A 20,646-nucleotide genomic window follows, 5' to 3' on the forward strand; every position below is an offset into this window, starting at 1 on the left:
TAATTAGTTAAGTAATAAAGATAATTTTTAAAAACGGTTTGTCCATAGTCAAACAGTTAACTCACGCACAAAAAACATGGAACACCAAAGGGGTAAGGGTTTATACTTAATCGGAAGCTAAAACCGTTGCACGTCATCAACACCCCAAATTACTAATTTTCATACCACCCAAACAATAATATATTACTAATATAATTATAACGTAGTATTATATATCGTTATACGTCACGATCACGTTCACTTTATTTATACCAAAGTACATTAAAGAGAGATAGGCATAATCGCCGATATGTTCCGTCAATAAACGAATCTTTACTGTTTGATTCGGTTTGAAGGAATTTTTAACCTTATAAGTTGGTAGCGAATTACTGTGTTGTCAGGTTCACGTTTGATTTATCGATTAGTTTTTGGTTTGGTTAGTTTTTTATTTTGCTTATAAATTTTTGCTAATTTTTCCCATATCTCAATCAATCAATCAATATTTGTTAGCTTTGAGTCTTTTAAAGTCTTCAAAAGTGATCAAAGTATTCAAAGTTATTTTAGTATTAGCGATTATGATTGATATAAAACCAATTCAATAATCCCTTACCAAAAATAAAAGCTTTTCATGACAACTTGGCAACAGGGTTAGTTTGACTGTTGATGACGTGCAACGGTTTTAGTTTTAGATTAAGTATATATGTATTTTGCTTTCTTCGTTAAAATATACTAATAATCCTTTCTCGCTTGTTAAGTTGAGTATATTTCGTTTCTGCAGCATTTCTGGTACCGATCAAAAGCTTCTTGGTATTTCTTCCGTGGTTTCCCTGGCACAAAATCCGAAACAACATTAAAAGCTTCGTTCTTAATATCACATGGCAGATCATCGCTTGAACTCATTATAACATGTGTATAATTCTGATTACCTGTGTTCTGTATTCAATTTTATAACTAATTATTTTTACTCAAATAGTCATTAAAGTGATAATTGTTACAGTTGTTGATAAAATATTGAACGTAACAAGTGGGACATTATATTATTAACGCACGTAAGTAATTACGCGACTCGGCCTACAGCCTCGTCGTGCAAATCTTCACTTGTGTGTGTTAATAATATTCATATCCTACTAGTTACGTAAATAACTATTAGCAAAAGAGGCTTAATGTATGCATGTTTCTGAACAAGAACCAAAAATAATTTCTAAACAATTAGGATTACGCAATCTTTGTGAGTTGGACGCAGCTTTGCTTTTGTTGGAAATGTTTCCAAATGTTAAAAAGACATTCATATTTAAAGTGTATTTTAGAACAGTCCTCAGAACAGTAATCCTAAAAATTTTCAAAAAAAATGTAGAAAATCAATGCCTGGAAATTACGCAAAATACACTGATGGGCTAAATTAGCGCACCATCTGTAAATTTGAAAGAAAAAATATTATAAAGCCAACATACTTTCATTAAAACTCAAAATATTTGTTTTTTAAATTAGTATGAGAATGTTTTCGAAAAAAAATTTAAACAATAAATTAATCACTAGTTTAACATGTTTTGTGATCAAAACATGTATCAAAATTTATGACAAATACATTTTGAAATAAAGGTAAAGTTTCAGTTTTTAAGCTCTTCAATAGCGTGTATTGCCGCCTCTAGCTCGAATAACTTCCCTTGAACGTCTTGGAATGCCGTAAAAAAGGTTTGTAATTAATTCTTGGGGTTTGTTGTACCATTCTTGAAAAACCGCGTTTTTCAGTTCAGCCAAGTTTTCAAGAGTAGGATCTTGTCGTCGAATAGGTCGTTTGAGCTTTGAGCTGATCCCAAGAATGTTGAATCACGTTACGGTCAGGACTACGCGCTGGTCACACTAAACGTTGAATGCAAACTTCATTAAGGTATTCGCGCACGATCAGAACTCGGTGCGGTCTGGCAATAGCTTTATTCGCGGTAGCGATTCAGTTCTGGTTCGGAACTGAACGCAAGCGCATAGAAGCTTTCGGGGACAGGTCGCATGCGCGTTGAGGCGATGCTTTTATGCGCTTGCGTTTAGTTCCGAACCAGTTCTGAATCTTTACAGCGACTAAAGCTATTATTATCCATAAACAAGAAATTGTCGCCTACGTGAGGTACGTAGGTCTCTAAGACGTCTTCTTTATGCCGTTATTACGTCTGAACGTCGTATGTCTCTAAAGATGTCTACAACAAGACGTTTTGAAATGCCTGGCACAAGACGTCTTGTAAATGCCGGGCACAAGTTGTCTTGTAAATGCCTAGCACATCTTAAAGACGTCTTTAAGATGTCTTTGTGTTGTTTGGGAAGGTGCGACATGGTTTCCTAAAAACTCTTCAATGTACTACTATAAAGTGCGTACGGGCCTTCAAAGAAATGCCACCCCAAAACATTATTGAGACGCCACGGATAGCCAGTTGGTGAATCTACATGCTTGGCTGTATCATTCTCCTGGTCTTCTCCAAATAAAAGCTCGCCCATCAGAAGATTTTAAACCTACTCTAACTAACTTCATCGGTAAACAAGACTTTCTTCCGGTCATTCTAATCGCAATCTACGTGTTCTCGGCCAAACTCAAACCTAGCTTGCTTGTAGTAAGTTATGGTTAAGTGAGGACCTTTTGCGAGATGTTTTGCACTCAATCCGGATTCAGAGAGCCTTTTTTTTAACGTTTTGTTCTTCTTTTCCATAATGGAGAAGAACAAGCATATTTGGAAGATATGTGAATTTGTCTTCATTAATTTCTGCTTCTCAGCGGATTCAAATTGCCTTGCTTTCTAAATTTCTCGTTATACCTATCACAAGTTAAATTAGCTGGACATTTTAACTAGATTAAACCTTGATGGGTCTAAAACCGATCTTCGATATGTCTCCCTTACACCTCCTGTAGGGTCTCTCAAAGCTAAAATGATCCGGGTTGCAGGACCAAAATGTATCAACTTGTAGTACCTAATTTGTGGGGAGAATTTGCGTTAATTGGAAGGACAAAGGTGTTTGAGCGTCACTTAATGAACCGTGGGCAAAGTTGGGAGAAGCTGCAGGATAACAAAGATCTCGCGATATCTTCTTTGTCCAACTACCAACTAGTGCTAGTTGGGACCGTTTATTAAATAATAAATTATCTGAAGTATTCGGCTGGGCAACATGACCGTACACTTGTAGAGTCGCGAGATAGAGAGAGTGAGTCGTAGAGTCGAGAGACAACTTTAAGAAGTTGAGAGTAAATTTCCCAATATAAAAAAAATCTTTTGAGTGGATGAGTACAACACCTCCTTCTTCGTCAAACGATTAATTGGATTAACTTTTCTTATTGAACCGATATTATTCGTCCTCTTTGTTTTCTTTTTGCCTATTTTTAAGTGACAGTCAATGCCCTCTGCTAATTAAATAATTTTAAAATTTGTGAAATTGGATTTCCACCCTTCGACTTTTCTAAAACGATAAACGATGTGCTACAAATTATTGTACTCTGTTGTCTTCATTTATTTGTTTTGAAGCACACAAATCGAACTAAAAGCAAATTTAATGCCCAAATCGAGTCAAAATCCCATTTTCACGATAGTATACAAAGCACTCAGCACGTGCAAAATAAAGGCGGTTTTTTACGCTTTCTCCGTTTGAAATAAGCGCTTCAGTAATAGCTATACTAAATTAACAACAGATTTACAAAAGCATTGAACTTTTCTTGCGCTGGAATATATGAAAGGTTTTCAACTAATGCGACAAAATAGTTTTGCAAAAATATTGCGTTTTGGGCAAATGTGTCCTCGCGCAAAGTACAGCGTTTCAAAATGTTTTTTTAATATGTTTCCATATGAAATATCTCGAAAACGGTGAGATATCGACTTGCACCGAGTACACATTTTTTGTTTATAAAATATAGGAGAAGGAGATTTTGCCCTCAAAAAGCGATATTTTCAAGCCCAAAAAATTGCTGATGTTTTAAACAGCTCCAGACCTTTGCAGGTTGCCTGTATACTCTCGTTTTCACTTAACTTCGTCATCATCACTTTAATTGGCGAAGAATCTTTTATAAGTAATCATTTTTTAAGCTCTCAAGTTTTCACGTTCTCCAATGACTTTATGAGAACGACTAAATCGTGCGTGCTGAGAGCAACTAGCCTTTTGCAAGAGCTGCATCTCAAACGCATAAAATGCAACTGGGCATTATTGCGAACTCTATCCCTAGGCAAGTTGATTTCCATTGTTGATAAGACCCGTTGCCTGTCGATTTTTGCCAAAGAGGCGTTTAATCATCGTTGTCAACGGACGCGGTCCCACGTACAATTATGCCGAATGGGATCGGCCGATGCGATGCGGTCAACGGCGCAACACAGATCTAAAAAAGCCCAAGCGAACTGGTTCTGCTCGAGATAGATAACGCAGGGTCAGTTTCTCAACCACTGGTTTTCACCATCGACTAGTCAGAGAAAGGACGAGCGCAGCAAAATGCCTGGCGCAACATTGGGTCCAAGATTGGCTAAAAAAATCGATTCCATATCGGCAGCAAGTGTTTGACTTGACCAAGGTAAGAAAGACCTTGCAGGACCAAGGGAAAAAAACAGCTCGCAGACAGAAGTAAATAGTTCAAAATGTTTAAAGAGTTGAACGCAATAAAAGGAGAAAGGGATTAGAAGGCGCAGTAAGGGCAAAATTATACATATTCACTGCCGAAAGTGCTTGAAAGACAAAGAAAGAGGAGGAAAGTGCTTGGAAAATTATAATGTGTTGAATTCAAAAAGCGAAGAAAGTGATTGGAAGACAAAATAAAAGTAAAGTTTAATCATTCGATTCAACAAGTGCTTGAAAGGTAACGGGAAGAAAAAATGCATGTAAAAGAAGAAAGTTCTCAAAATTTTAACGGAAAACTTTTAATATTTAGTTCGACATGTGCTTGAAAGACAAAAGTAAAAATATGCTTGCAAGACGGTTTAATGCAACAGGAGAGGAAAGTGATTGGAAGACGAGACAAGGAAAAAAGGAATAAATCGTTGCAAAACGGAGAAAGGTTTTTAAATTTTTAAAAGGTTGAGTGAAAGTAGAAGCAAAGGTGATTGGAAGACGAAGCATAGAATAAAAGGAGAAACGCCTGAAGGGCTCAACAACGGTTCCAAAATAAAATAAAAAACAGTAAACGCTGCAAGTGTTTATTCAATAACTTAACTGTTTCAAACAAAGAGAAAGACAAAAATTGTTGCAAAGCGAAAAATTGAACACAACAAGAGGAGAAAGTGATCCGAAGATGAAGCAAAGCAAAAACGAAAAACTCCAAATTGCAACAAAGGTTGCAATAATGACAATACATCTCAATTCTATAACTGTTTGAACCTCAAGTGTTTGAACGAAAAAGGGAAACAAAACTGCAACGGTATTAAAATTTTGAAAGTATTGAATGCAACATAAAAACATAGCAAATGTATTAATGATGATAGAGAATTGAGTTCTAACTTGAAGTTAAAACAAATTTAAAAAAATGTATCTACGTATATTGTTAGTGTGTAGAATTTAGAACTACGAAATAAAGGAAAGCAAGCAATCTAATAAGATGAAGCAGAAGAAAATGGATGAAGTATTGCAAGACAATGACACAAAACAGTCTTGCAACAATATTGAAGGAGTTAGAGAGTCGAATTTAACAAAAGAACAATAAAAATTATTTGGACGAAACCTAAATTGAGTTTAAACTGATGAAGTTCAGGTGTTTTAATGATAATTACAAATTCCGGTGACCCGTTTTAAATCTCCATGGTTGGTCGATGCGAAGGGTCATTTCGCTGTGTTCGAGCGGTGCGAAAGCAGACAGGACAGCGGATGAAGTATAGAGCGGCTACCACATAATGTACTACAAACTAGTTATTTTATTTATGCATGCCATTCACCAAAGGAAAAGATAAAATATAGAAAATATTCCAGTTTGCGTAGCTCTGAGGGTTTTGCCGCTCTCTGCATTGTCGCTGCTGTAAATTATGTGTTTAACTTCTTTTACCGACGATAATGCACGATGATTGGTTGACTGGTGTGCTCCATTTAGGTGTTGAGGAGTAATTTATTGTTCAGTTTAATTTACGATTCGAACTATCACAATGGTACCAGGAAACGTTGACTTAGTACTTGTAGTAGCAAAAATAGTTAGAGATTGTGTTTTCTGGGGGTTCGAAAACTGCAGTTTCATTTCTGCGACAGGAAAGACGACTTCTAGGACTGTAATTTATTCTTCAATTCTACTTTTTGTTATTACTACCACACACTCGAATGTTTCGATTTTTCTAATCATTATTCTTCTATTTCTCACAAACATAAACAATCACTAAAGATGTCAAGGAAAATCAAGTAGATTTTATTTACAAATATAAAAATCTGGCATGAACATCGCAAAAACTACCTGTATATAAATAAGTTCTATATTGTTGAGGCGGATTTATTTTTTTACAAACTTCTTGTTGTAATTAATTAATAAATACCTGTATATATTTCATTCAACTTCTGCCTTATGACAACTTGCGGAAATATCAATTTACTTTCGTTGCCTTTGATATCACACTTTTTCAATGATATTTTGTAACAATTGAAAAAATATGTTTCCGGTCAAATTGCGATCAAATTCAGAAAAGAAGTAGTTTCAAATTGAGATCAACTTGGATTTATCAGGTCTTTGAAATAGCATATTATAAGCAGCAAGGAAGATTTCAGCTTCAGATTGTAGAAAATGTCGTATTTATCGAAATTTGTATATGCGCATTTAAGCAAGCAATCAGAACACTTAACTAAGTAATTATCCTTTCTCACTTCGTTAATTAGCACTAAATTTAAAGCGTATGATACTGTTTAAACATATGTAAAACGCAAGCAGTTTGCAACATATGGTACCACCTGACTCTTTCTCTTATTTTTTCTGAATTGAAAGTTTTTGAGAATACAACAACTGAATTTTTATATGCACTTTGTAAGCTTAGCAACTATAGTTGAAGCTACGTATTTGCAAGAAACTTTGGTGCCCTGCCAGATGGTTAAAGTATTAATAACCTTGTGTGAAAAAACGACATCTAGAAGTCCAGCAAAAAATGTCCTGAGTCCAGTCATGACATAGACGGGTAGAAAATGTAATAAATAATTGAAATTTATTTAAATTTCGATTGATGTTTATTTAACCACGTTTGCTACTTGGGCCAATGATGCTTGAAGTTGATAAGTTTCCAAGTCACTGTCCATGCGGTCGTATATAAGTTGCGTTGCATAATAAGATAGATCTGTACTGCGAGAATGCGCGGAAATTTTCATGAATCACTTTATTAAGCTACTCAATCCTATTTGTTTATTACGCACCAGTAAAATTACCCCAATCAACTCAAGCAAAAAGGTCAACACGTTCCGATCGAAAAACAGCCTGAGTTTACAATGCATCGTATAAAATTCCGCTTTGATACTCCCATATATTATAATTATTGCATATTTATTTCGTTGTTGTCCTTTACGCCGGATTAACCGAACGAAACGGTCGGGTACGAGGCGGCTCTAGCAAAGGACACACAAAAGGCGAGTTGGTATGGGTACCGCAGTCGGAACACCATAACCAAAGGACATTATATGGTAATGGGTTCAATTATTTGTATCTTCGCATTTTTTAGCTTCTGTTTCATAATAGGGTTTATTGTGCGCACGGAAATTTTCACACAAGGATATAGAGAGAAATAGGGGGTACCACACACACCATAGTTCACTGGTTATTTTGCGATTTATTTTCTTTGGCTATTTGCAAGATGTTCTACGGGCAGATACTTTGAGGCGAGATTTTTTTCTAATTTTCTTAACAATGGCTTTTCTTGATTTGTTTTAAGTCAAATTTTAACTGTATGCATTTCTCAATTTTATAAAAATCCCATAATTATGTGAACAAGTGTTTTTTTTTTAAGTTTCGTGTGCCGCCAAGATTTACGCGTTAGAAGAAAATCGTTAAATTCTTAGACAATCATAAATCATTTCATATAAAAATATGGATAAGAATATTCAAGTTTCACCAACGTAAAATTATCAGATTCAAAACTTCAGTTCTTCTATAAAGTGACGTCGAATGAACATTTGAAACCACAAGGATTTTGTACGTACCGACAGATTTCGAAGTTTGAGCTAATAGGCTCGAAACCGGTTCTGGAAGTGACTTAGATTAGCGCATCTCAAAATCTGTTGCTACTTACATCGGAAGCATTCGGCGATCTCTGCAGATGGCAAAAACTTTATTCTTCTTCAAAAGACTTCGACCAATCGGACCAGAACTTTGGTAATGAAGAGCTTTACAAATTATTCTTACAATATTCTTCTTCACGTGCCATCTCGGCGGCGGAGATTGACAATCATAAAAGCAATCCTGACTTTGGACTACAGGATTTTACCCTGTATAATCAATTGTAGCATGGTATATCATCTCTCTCCCCGTATGACGTGTTCCAGGTATTGAAGCTTTCTAGTCTTGATGGTTTTCACAATCTCCACTTCCTTACTCATTCTTTCATTCATTCAGAAAAAAATGCTGGAACACGTCAACTTTGATTTTTAAGGGGACATCTAACTACACTGGTCTGCAAAAAAAAATGTTTTTCTCCTCATTGCTTTCATGCATGATAAATTCATATTTGGTGCTCTAAACACGGAATTTAACATGGAAATAAATATAGCATATATATTTTAAATATAATATCGATTTAATTAAAAAAACTATTTTATCAAAGTAACATAACTACAAGAAAGTGATAAAAGGCTACGGTCTAAGTTTTACAGCAAAAAATGCTATTTTTACAGTAACACGTGCTGGAAATATCAGTATAGTTATCTCAGAGTGGTGGTAGAATTAAAGTTATTTTGTAGTTTTTTCTTTCATTTTTTCCATCGAAGTTTCTCGGCGAATCGACCAATAAAAATCAGCAAGCATTGCTTCTGACCAATTTCCATTATAGCGTCATTCAAGATACATAATATCCTGATGAAACCTTTCACCATGCTCATTTGATACGGCACCCAGATTTTCCGGAAAGAAATTTAAATACGAGTCCAAAAAAATAATTTTGAGTGACATTGCATCCTAAAGCTTTATACGCAGAAAGAAGCTCTCGAATGATTTGTCGGTAGTTGTAAGCTTTTGTATTACTACGAAACTTATGACACACTTTTACAAAAACCGTTCAAGCTATTTCTTCAACTTCAAATTGAAAACTTCAGCCGTCATTAGATCTCGTATTTGCGGACCTACAAAAATCCCTTCTTTCAGTTTCGCGTCACTGATTCGAGGAATTTTTTTCAGATATTGAAAGCGTGCACCGTCCTTGTTCATAGCTTTCACAAAGTCCCAACTTTAGATGAAGTGGTGGCAGAAAAATGTTGTCATTTGGAACCTGAGGTTCTTCTAATACATTTTTAAGTCCAAGTGTCAAACTTTTTCTTTGTGGCCAAGTTTTTGCTTTGTAATGTTTGTCTCTCGCGCGACTGTCCCATTCACATAAAAAACAGCAAAACTTGGTGTATCCTCCTTGCAATCCAGTAAGTATAGTGACAACTTTTAAGTTACAACAAATATTATATAAGAACTGAAAATATTTTATTTTTTCAAATAATAACTCCAGATTTGCATAATTTTGTAGGCCTGCTTTTGTTTAGCTTCCTTTATTTTCCTTCCGATATCGTTACTAATCTGTTTATATTTATGACTATCTTTGTTCTTGGTTTGTCTTCGTTGTTCCATCATGTTTAGTATATCGTCATTAATCCAGTTTTTGTTTTCCTTATCGGCGTCTTTTAACCATTCTTTGGAAGACACTGTTTTAGTTGCCATTACTATTATTATCAAACTATCCAACGTCTCAATTATTTTGTGTTGGAGATGTTCTCTGATATCAGGGTCTATCAGTTTTCTTGCTTCTAGCCCAGGGGTTCTCTGATGCCTTCCGGAACCCTACGAAAATTGTTTGTAATTATTAGTTCGTGTTTCTAGCGGAATCCAGTAGTCCTCTTTCAGTACGTTCTGACCATGGTGATTTATCGATTGTTAGTTATTTACAGGGCGTCTTAAATATGTTGATGGAAAGTTTCTATCTCGTCTTCAGTTCCTTCCATCGTAGGAGCATATACTTTGATCAAATTTAGTTTGGTGTGAGATGTCTTTATTTGTACGATTATTACTCTTCCCGAGATTGGGACGAAACCCTCCACTGCTTTGCTGGTTTCTTTATATAGCGCATAGAATACAATGACTACCACGCCGTGTTCATGGTGGTTATCATTGTTTCCAGTGTAGTTTATTACGTTGTTGTCTATCGAGTAGTGACCTGAATTAGGCCATCTTGTTCCCCTTATTCCCAATACACTGATCTTTAATATTTTCATTTCTTGAAGTACGTTATGTATTTTGCCAGGTTAGTATATACTTGTTCCACGTGCCAATTCTTTTATTTACTAACTTAATTTTTTTGTGTGCTCCAATTGCTTTACAATATATCTAACAATATATTTTAAACATATTTTTTTCACCTCGCTCGTAAGATTTATAAGAACAAGTATTCAATTGCAGACCTTTTCAGATATGGAGAACGTACGATTTTAGTTAATGATCTATGCAGTCGAAATCCGGTCAGCTAATTTTCGGACACTCAGTATAGGTGGGACGCAAAAAATCTGCTATCAGCACATGCAGATAATCAAAGTTTTCTCGCACTGATTAATGGTCGAAGAGAAAATAATGACAGCGAAGGTGACGAATGATGAATACGCGATTATTACCAGACCTCCTCTTGTCTGTCATTCTGAGCAGAAGATCATTTAAAATAAGTTAGTTGAAGCAGTGCAATTAGTAGGTCATCCTCTAAATTGCTGGGCTGAAGTCGAAGAAAAATTAATGAGCAATTAAATTTCTACTTAAGAATTAGCGGATGTGTGGCCTGTGCACTTGAGCAAGGGTCAAGCATAAAGCATAACCGATACGCTCGTGCCAGCAACGCCTTTAGCCCTATTTGAAATTATAATGGGCAAGATGGGTTGATGCTACACTTTGTTGTTACACTTTGCTTCCTTAAGTATTTATTAATTTCCATTCAGTTCAGTGAAATCTTCAGGATCTTTCCCAGAAAACCAGCATTATTATCATGATCATCATCTAGTTTTATTTAAATCGAAACCGGAACTTAAATATTTTAATTGTATAATGTTTCAGCGCACTGTTAGCACACCGCTCTACTTTCACCGCGGTATTGTTAATTAAATTTCAGAAAAATATAAACGGAGCCACCCGTACTATCAGATTGGAAATTATTGATGAACCATCTATAGTAGAGTGTATTGGTGATCATGGAGATCATATTAGTGTCTGAAGCTTTATTGCTTGCACCAATAAGTTATCGTTGCTTGAGTTCAAGTTGAAGATTGGTCGAGCTAAGTGGCAAAATAAAACACTTGCAGAACTAATCAAAATGTATCTGGGCTTGGGGAAGAAATGAGATTGATTCAATGTTTGAATTGTTTAAACTGCCGTTTTATCTCATCTACAAAAGAAGAAGAAAGCAAAAATAGTGGCAAAACGCAAAATTTAATTAATTGGATAATGTGGATACGATTAAAGTTTCTTTTTAAGAAGCTCTGTTGTTCGATCAATATCGTACAATCGAAATGCACGCTTTTTCCATTGATGCTGGCAACAGCAGCTACACTACTAATTTTCCATAATTAATTTTTGGTAGTACCTGATCTGAAAATGCGGTACTTTTCGCATATGAGAATGTCACCAAAATGTTTTTTTGGAGATGGTATTTCGATAGGTTTCGGTATGGTGCTTGACCGATGTATGATTTTGATTGGCAATTTTTTGAGAAAGGGGCATCGAAGCCGGAAAACTGACTACCACTCATATCTTCACATCTTCTACAGTTTCCTTGTTTACACCCCAACTAGGTCTCATACACATTTTAATTTCAACTTGTTAGGTTGCTCAAGCAAGAACGGAAATTTTAAATTAAATGACCGCAAGTTCAAGTTTTTCGTCAACTTTAGAGATTTCGTTTCACTCTCAATTTCGCCCTAAACCATTTCACTCGTTTTTTTTGCAGCGTATATAAACACTAAATGTTCCAAAAAAATCCAACTCAAAAAGACACTTAGATCATTTTGAAGAAATGACGCCTGGAAGATTTATACGTATAAAAAAGATTTTTTGACCTTTTGGCTTTTAAATCATTTAGCACGACGACTTCAGTTGTAAATTATGGTATTATGTCCGAGTGTTTAACCAACGCAGAAAATTGGTGAAATTCCCAGAATGGACAAATATAATCTTATTGCAGGAATCTTACAGGTAAATAATTAGAATGACACAAAATTGATGTAGAGCTGTTTAAGAGAAAGTGTACAAAAAATATGAAAAAACTTATAAAATGCAAAATATTGGCTTTAATTACGAAATATTTGTCAACGAAAAGTTGAAGAAGAAATCTATCAAAGTGTTAAAAACGTTTATATCACTTATATTATTATTAGAAAAGCGTGGATCAAAGTGTGAACATGTATAACGTCCCAAATTTTCAATATCCACTGTGAAAAACACTTTGTTTGCTGTTGCGTAAAATTTAGAAGCGAAACAACAAATTTTAAAACTTTTAATTACAAATAATTTGAGTAGATGCTAACATTAAAACGTCGGATTTCTATATTAGAATACACAATATTTTAAGTGCTTCTAAAAAAATCCGATGGTTAAAAATGTTGCTTTTTTGGTCAAAATTCAATGAAGGCAGCGAAAATACATCTAGTTTTTAATCAGTTTTATATTTCCAAAAAAAATAGGATTTTGAAGAATATTCAACGTTTTTCATGTTAAATTTATTCAATTATTAAACTTGTTCAATGTTAAAGGCGAAAAAGTGGAATTCCTGGAGTGCCTGAAAAAAAATTCAACTCAAGATCTGAGCGAAAGTGGTATAATTTATTTCTTATAAGAATAAGTGATTATTAATTTAATAATAATTAATTAATAATTATTCTTATAATGATATAAGAATAAGAATTCTTATATCTTCTTATTCTCTTTATTCTACTTTTTCAGAATTTCAGAAAAAGTAACTTCAAGAATCTTCTTCGTCAGCCTCTTGAAATTTCGAAAATTTGCAAGAGTAAGAAACGTAATTCTTAATCAATCAAATGAAACTCGGTTTTAACAAAGCATTAAGCCGAAAACGAGCAACTCAAAATGTTGTTAACACCTCTTTTTATTTGAGTACTGAGACACGAAATGTACGCCTTGTTGTGCATTGCAACTTTTTTTTATATTTCAAGTAATGTTTGAAGAAGATTCAAAATATCAAATTATACTTTAACAACGTTTAAAAATTGCGTGTTTAGCAAACGATCCTCAGCTCTGATTTGGCGAGTGCTGGAAACCATATCCTGTTCAGCGCCATCGTCGCGCCATTGTCGCCCCTTTTCTGTGGAAATTGTCGGCGTGTTTGTAGATTTAAATTGGTTCCCGTATTAGTCCGGAGCGAAAGCCTGTTTTTGTGGCCAGGACCTATTCCTGTGCGAAATTGATGTAGTACGTTCCCTGGCTGAGGGCATGTTCCGCAACTACTTACATGATGTTCTTCTATAATTGTCCTAACCGATCTCTTCGTAGTTCCTATGTAGGCGCTTCCACAAGAGCAAGGATTTCGGTGCATCCTGCAGTCGCTAATTGAGGTCTTCTGTCTTTAACTGGCCCTAAATATTCTCGAATTTTTGTTGTGGGCTTGTAAATGGGGCCGTAACCCTGGGAACAAATGGCATTAAAGCCTTTACAGTGGATTCACTTCTTTCAGCTCCTTGATGTTCAACTGTGAATATCCGTTCTGAGAAAAGCTTTTTCCAAGTGTTATAGTTCTGCGGTTAGATGTTGTGGTCCACATATTTTTCGGGCTGGAAAGTATCTGTCCGTGTGGGTGGTTTTTCGATATGCCCTGTTGTCTAAGCGATTTCCTTCCCTAGACACCAAAACATCCAGGAAGGCCAGTTGGTTTCTTTGTTCAACTTCCATGGTGAATTGGATGTCTGGATGCTGATTGTTTAGATAGTCGAGGAAAATGTCCAGGTTTTCGCGTCCATGCCTCCATACCACGAACGTGTCATCGAGATATCGATACCAGATCGTTGGTTTAAGTGGAGCGATGCCCAACGCTCTTTCCTCAAACTTCTCCATGAAGAGATTTGCCACCACCGGGCTGAGTGGGCTTCCTATAGCTATCCTTTCCTTTTGCTCGTAGTACTCTCCATTCTGTAGTAGTAGTATGTAGCTGCCCGTTACTGTCTTCAAATAGCTCCGTCGCTAATTTAATGGATTCATCCAAGGGTACCTTTGTGAATATATATACAACATCGAAACTGACCAGCATGTCCGTAGGTTCCAGTCTGAAGTCTTGGATCCTCTTAATAAAATGTTCGGAGCCTTTGATGTATATTCCTGTGGAGTTCCAAATTTAGCTGCAGAAGAGATGATGGATATTTTGCTATATCGCAAGTTGGTGATCCCTAGGCACTGACGATTCGTCTAAGTGGTATTCGTTCCTTGCGAACCTTCGGTAATCCATACAAACGTGGGGGGAGGGCTTCTGACTCAATGATAATGATTCATGGTGTTCTCGTAGTCCTCAATAGAGAGGATATTTTAATCAGGCGGTTGATATTCCTGAGCTTGGCTTGAGTCGGCTCTTTCTTGAACTTCGTGTAAGTGACTAAGAGACTAAGTAAGAGTCCTGTAAGTCATCGATATTCTGCTCGTACTCCTCTCTGTTCACGATGACTGTATCGTTGTCTTTGTCAGCTGGTAGAACGACAATATTTGTTCTTCTCTACTTAAGTTGCTCGGTGGTAGTTTCGCTCTCCGTAGGATTTGGGTGGTTTCCGGACGTATTTCATTTGCCGTTTGTTCTGGACATCCTTGCACCGCTGTCGGGGCTAGAGGTAAGTTTCGTCCTTTGGCCAAGACAGATTCATTACAGTTCGTGCTAGGTCTAGACCTGATGTGGTTGTTCCTTTAAATTCGGCTTCCAATTTTCCAAATGTCTTCTTCTACCTCTTCGGGGCTTTGTCTATTTCCCCTTACATGCAGACTGTTTCCCAGTTTGCAAAAGAGGTTTAGAAGCTCGCTGTCTGTTGCTGCCAATTCACTTCTCACGTTGTGGATCCTCTCCCTTAGGAATGACTTTGACTTTTCGGTCCCGCTGTATATCCTGTGTGCTTGCGTGGTCCTAAGGGTTCTTTAGCACTTCAGAAACCCGGGGATGATGTTGGAATCAATGCGTCGGCCCAGGAAAGCGAGTGAGTATAGGAGCCCTGCCTTCTGTTTGCGCATCTTATTTAAACGGTGCTATAAATTATAAATTAGATATCTCCTCCCCGGGGGCGCGTTTTATCCAAAGATATAGACTTTCGAGGCTATTCCTTAAAACTAGTAGATTTTTCGGGTTTTAGGCCGTTGTCAAATGGAATTTCTTCTTGACGGTTTGTAAGCACGAGTTGCTTGCATCTTCAGAGGTGCAACTTTACGACGGCCTAAAAAACCGAAAAACCCACTAGTTTCATATTTTAAAATGTTTAGTATGTGATGTTTTTATTGCCAAATTTCAATACGACCTAAATATCTACAAAGTGAATACTTGATTATTATTAAACAATTGTGCACTCAAAAAAATGAGTTTAAATGCATTTAAAGGCAGTAAAAACACATTTTATTTGCTCCTAAAGGATTCTTTTCCGGAGTTTTTATACTCAAAAGTATTCAATAGTTTCTCTGAAAAATCGCCAGAAGTTTAATATCATAGTTCTGAATCAAACTGTTTCAATTCAAATGTGTTTGTATCAAAACTAGTTTGGAACAATTTATGCTTTTCTTATTAATAATTCATAACTTCCTCTCATCTTGCTGCCTTTCCGAATTCGTCAAAATGTATCAAAAAAATGATTCATTACTTCTGTACGGGACTCCAATCGGATTATCTGATTATGCCAGCCTTATTATTGGTGCAGTTAATTTATGATCCACTTGAGTTACTTTCATTAAATTCTTAATTCATCTGCTATAAATCACCGAGAGAACTGGTCATCATCGTAACCGTGGAGATGAAAAGCGGAGGCCACTTCTTCTTGTCTCGAGTTGACCTCGGTACATACTTCAGTCGCCTTCTGAGTTTTGCTACGTCACTTTTTCTAATTACTGTTTTCTATAGATTCGATGGAAACAGAAATTACGCTCGAATGATCGCGAAGAGCTCCAATTAGGGTTACACACTTTTGGCATCCAGTCTTTACTAAGAGCGTCAGGTGGATTTAATTATAATTAGAATTCCAATCAGATTTTGTGTTGGTTCAACACTCAGATCGTTAAGGGTTCCATTAGTGCACCTGTTTTAAACACTTGGAGAGTTTTTTTATTATATAGATGTAACTTCATGCTGCTAGTAATTGTGAACGTTAGAAATATCTACTCCACAAGGTTCTATTACTGTTAGCATATTTTTGGTAAAAGCCATGATTGACCTCAGAATACCAATTAAAAAAAGATCTTTACATACAATAAAATCGGTGTCTCATTTTACTTACTAAGCCTATGGCGTGTCAAGCTACCTATCATAATAATTACGAAAACATGGCAAAGTGCATGGCGGTCAAACAGATCATGATTTCTGACCTGTACTTATTTATAGGTGAATTTTTTTAACCTTTTGTTAAATATTGATAAGAAACCGTTGAACTGAAAGAAGATTAATTTCGTTTTAGACAATTTTTATTTCGACAACAGCATCAATTTCACGATTATTCCAATAATTGAGAAACAAATTTGTCAGTTTCTGTAAATAGTTATGTCGACTTATAGAGCATATGACATCAATAGCACTCAAATTGCTAATGAATTAGAAGCTATTTTCAAATGTGTTCTTTAATATGAAATTAAATTGCCTTTCTATTTTCTAAGGAACTTGAGAAATTCAAATATCAAAACGTTTTTTTAATACGCTTTAAACAATTTATACTTTTTAAATCTGCTTATCGCTCGTCCATACAGAGGTCTTCTGATCATTAAAAAAACATTTTCGATTGCTCACAACTTGTATTATTCAGCGAAATTAATAATTAAAGAGTTTTTAACATTTTATGTAAAGTTTTCATTTAAAACTGCTGCGTTTCATTTATGTTGCATTTTGCACTGCACAACTGCTACATACATGATGTCTCAATGAGTTTCTCACATACACCGTAGGAAAACTGCATTGAAAAGAAAAAGTACATTTAAAAATTTATAAAAAGTTTTAATTTTGCATGGGCATAAGTAAATCCCTTAGTTGCATACAGGGTCATTGATTGAACTTTGGCCACCTTTGGCCGTTTTTGCATCTAATTTGAAATTTAGAGAAAAATATTAAATACAAAAGTTTTAGATATTAATGTCTAGTTTATTTTAAGATAATACCAATTGATACAGTGTGTCTCAAACAGTGGCGGTACAAACTTACATAGACCATTCATTTGGATGGTCAGACACTTGAATTTGAGACACCCTGTATCAATTGGTGTCATCTTAAAATAAACTAGATATTAATATCTACAACTTTCGTGTTTAAGATTTTCCTCTAGATTTCAAATTAGATGCAAAAACGGGGTAGCCAAAGTTCAATGCGCAGAGTAGGAATAACTCTTTACGAAGTTTTACTTTTTATTTGGGAGTAAATAACACCCTATTTTCTTTGTTTCGAAATGTAATAAATTTTGCAGTTAATGCGAGTTAAATACGAAATTAAAAAAATGCCATTTTATGTAAATTGAAGAAAGTTTACTGGAAATTGCAGTTGCAAGTTGAAGATTTATTTTCTTTAATAAAAATCATTTTGATAGTTTGCAGGTTGATTAAACCTGTTTAGTGATTATGGAAGAAACCCTTACTTACCTTACGATTTACCAGCGGTTTGGAAACTTGAGAAATGCCAATTCAGTTTCTGGGAAATTAACATTAAATGACTATTAGAATTCTACTAAGAGACACCAATTCAATAAAAAACTTTTTGGACTTTTGGCTCAAATAGGTGATTTATCTTTGTAACTTCCAAGAGCAATGGCATGTTGTTCGCTATCCATAAGTTCAATTTAGTTAAACATTTTGAAGAAATTAACAAGACAAATTGATTGAATGAAACCTGGCACCTCACTGGGTTCCCTTCACATCTGACCCGACCTTTCGTTTTGAAGATGATACTCACGTTTTTCGCATTAAAGGTCGAGGCAAACTTAACCTGCAGGGAACACGACGCCGACTGTTTGACTTACGTAAGCGTTTTTAAGTTACTTTAAAATGCCTGAGAAAATGAGCAAATGAACCTACACACAACTTTTTCGACCTGAACTCGCCAAACACTAATCAGCAATAATTGCCATTGCGAATGGTAATTTTGCCAAAGCTTTTCACCACTTGAAACGCACCTGGCCAGAAAATAGTTTTCAATTTGAATGCTTAAAGTGCATCATTATGTTGAGGGATAAATGGCTATTAGATTTCACAGCTGGATTTCAACTGGAGATAAATTATGTTTGATTTGTTTGCAATAAACTAGTTGACTCACTGATCAAACCTATTTATCTGCATGAAAACAATAGATCCAGGAAGAAACGGTTTTTAAATTGCGATAATTCTTAGTCGGATTCCAATCTTAAAAATGTATTGCTGCTTGAATAATTACAGTTTTGCTCAGACATTGCGGAACTTGCTGGAACTGCTCGAAAAATCTACCACTCAATTTTTTTTAGTTGAAAAAAAAGCACAACGGCAACTATGAATCCAGGGAGATATTTGCAGCCAAACGTGTGAGCATTGCAGCGTATTTGCGATTAGTTTTCGGAATGTGCTCTGCAAAACTTTACATGTATAGCAATGTCGCACATGCATAAAGTTTAGCTTCCTCGTGGAGACTCTAAATAGGTCTAACTTTTCACATGGGAAACGTGACGAATTTATTTGCAAACAAATTATTTCTCTAGGAAAGTGAAAGTGAAAGCAAAGTTGTCGAGAAAAGGAAAAAATACTGTTGAAAAGTAACAAAATGCGTCTTACATCTAAATCAAATAATAACGTTAAAGTAATAAAGCAAAATCTAACAAAATTACAAACATTTCAACTTCAACAGCTTTCATAAATAGAATAATTTAAAAACATGTGCAAAAATGCTTTCAAACCTTCAGGTCTTGATAAATTATAATAAAATAAACCCAGCGTAGGCCACAGACGTATTTTCAAAACAACTACCAGCTGATTAACATGCACAGAAAATGCAGTAAAATATAAATAATAAAAAACTGCAATTAACGGTTCTTAAGTGGCTTTGCAATTCAACAAATTGTATGTAAACCATTGGTGCAAAAGGCGATTACCATTAAAGACACGATTGTTCTTCCAAACAAGTAAAAGTGAGCAGCGTCGGCGTTCGGAGGGTCAAAATGTCAGGGGGGTCGCTGGGAGGAAAGGTCTCGACCCGGCCCTGACCTGGGGGCCCTTCTTTGCAGACAGCCCACGTTGTTATTTGTTGCAGTTTGTTAGTCAGTACCGCCGGGATAAGACTGCGAACCATTCGATTTTTTAACATTGCCATAGTTCGAGCGTTTTTCTATGGATATGCTAATACATAGCATGATCGCGACACGGATTAAATGCGAATTATTTGATGCGGATATTTACTATGGAAATGGTAAGTATTTCCAATATTTTTAAGGTTTCAGATTGCTCATATTACTTGGAAAGTGATCGCCAAAATGTGATTGATCAAGTTTAATCAGATCTTTGTAGATCGTTTACTTTTAAAGTATACTGGAAGTCCGTAAATGACTACGTCATATGAAAACCGCGGATTCTAGACATCAAAATTTTCAAAAATTCAAGAAATTTAAGTTCCAATTTCAATTGCAAATTTATTCGATAATTTCTGTACAGGGTTATTCAAAATTGGCATAATTCCTATCCAGGTGTTGTCTGAGGCTGTTTTAAGAGTACAGGAAAAATAGTTACAAAAATATATGTTATTAAAAACTGAGAAATTTGCGAAAAACTATATGAGGAAAATGGCAACAATGTTTTTCAAGGTACTCTGTCTAATTAACATTAGGTAAATACCTGTTGCTTCTTGATTATTCAAAATTCCGGTAACCAGTGAAATATACAAAAAGTGCCCATCAAACAGATAAGGATAAACGGTGAATTCAACAGGATTATTTAAATATAGGGATCTACTGTATTGAAATGTCAATATTGTCAACGAGAAGTTGCTCTGAATTGATGAAAACATCTGCTKTATCAGGAAGAAACTTAAACGCGCGGAAACCTTCTTCGAAAAATGTATGCAAAAATTTAAAAATATATAATACAATATTTAAATAAATGAAAAAGAAAATTTGAATGGTGGAGAATTTGTTCAGTTACTTAATTAGTACCTAAATAAAATGCAGGGTACTGATTAGATTGGAATTACCAAATTGCTGATTCATAACTCATTAAATCGGCAATATTTCTAATTAAATTGTTTTATCGACAAAAAACGGGTATACAGGGTTATTCACGCTATACGGCACGGAAGTTTGCGGCTAAACCGTTTGATTTTTTTAAAGTATTATTTCATGAATTGTCCG

The 20,646-nt window shown here is 35.3% G+C and overlaps 1 protein-coding gene across 11 annotated transcripts in view; it reads left to right on the forward strand.

Moving 5' to 3' along the window:
* The window catches only part of LOC109538193 (lethal(3)malignant brain tumor-like protein 3), a 145,635-nt gene that overhangs the window by 25,647 nt on the left and 99,342 nt on the right, over nt 1-20,646 (forward strand). The window contains exon 1 of one of the 11 annotated variants that reach the window (XM_019905331.2): nt 19,544-19,712. The exons of the other annotated variants lie outside the window; for them this stretch is intronic. Coding sequence (XP_019760890.2) covers nt 19,634-19,712 — 79 coding nt within the window. The 5' untranslated portion in view covers nt 19,544-19,633. Of the gene's footprint in view, nt 1-19,543; nt 19,713-20,646 lie in introns of those variants that run through there. 11 annotated transcript variants of the gene reach the window in all.

The sequence above is a fragment of the Dendroctonus ponderosae genome, unplaced genomic scaffold, assembly GCF_020466585.1.
Source record: "Dendroctonus ponderosae isolate FM_Combo_2020 unplaced genomic scaffold, Dpon_F_20191213v2 Dpon_F_20191213_2, whole genome shotgun sequence".
Taxonomy (NCBI): domain Eukaryota; kingdom Metazoa; phylum Arthropoda; class Insecta; order Coleoptera; family Curculionidae; genus Dendroctonus; species Dendroctonus ponderosae.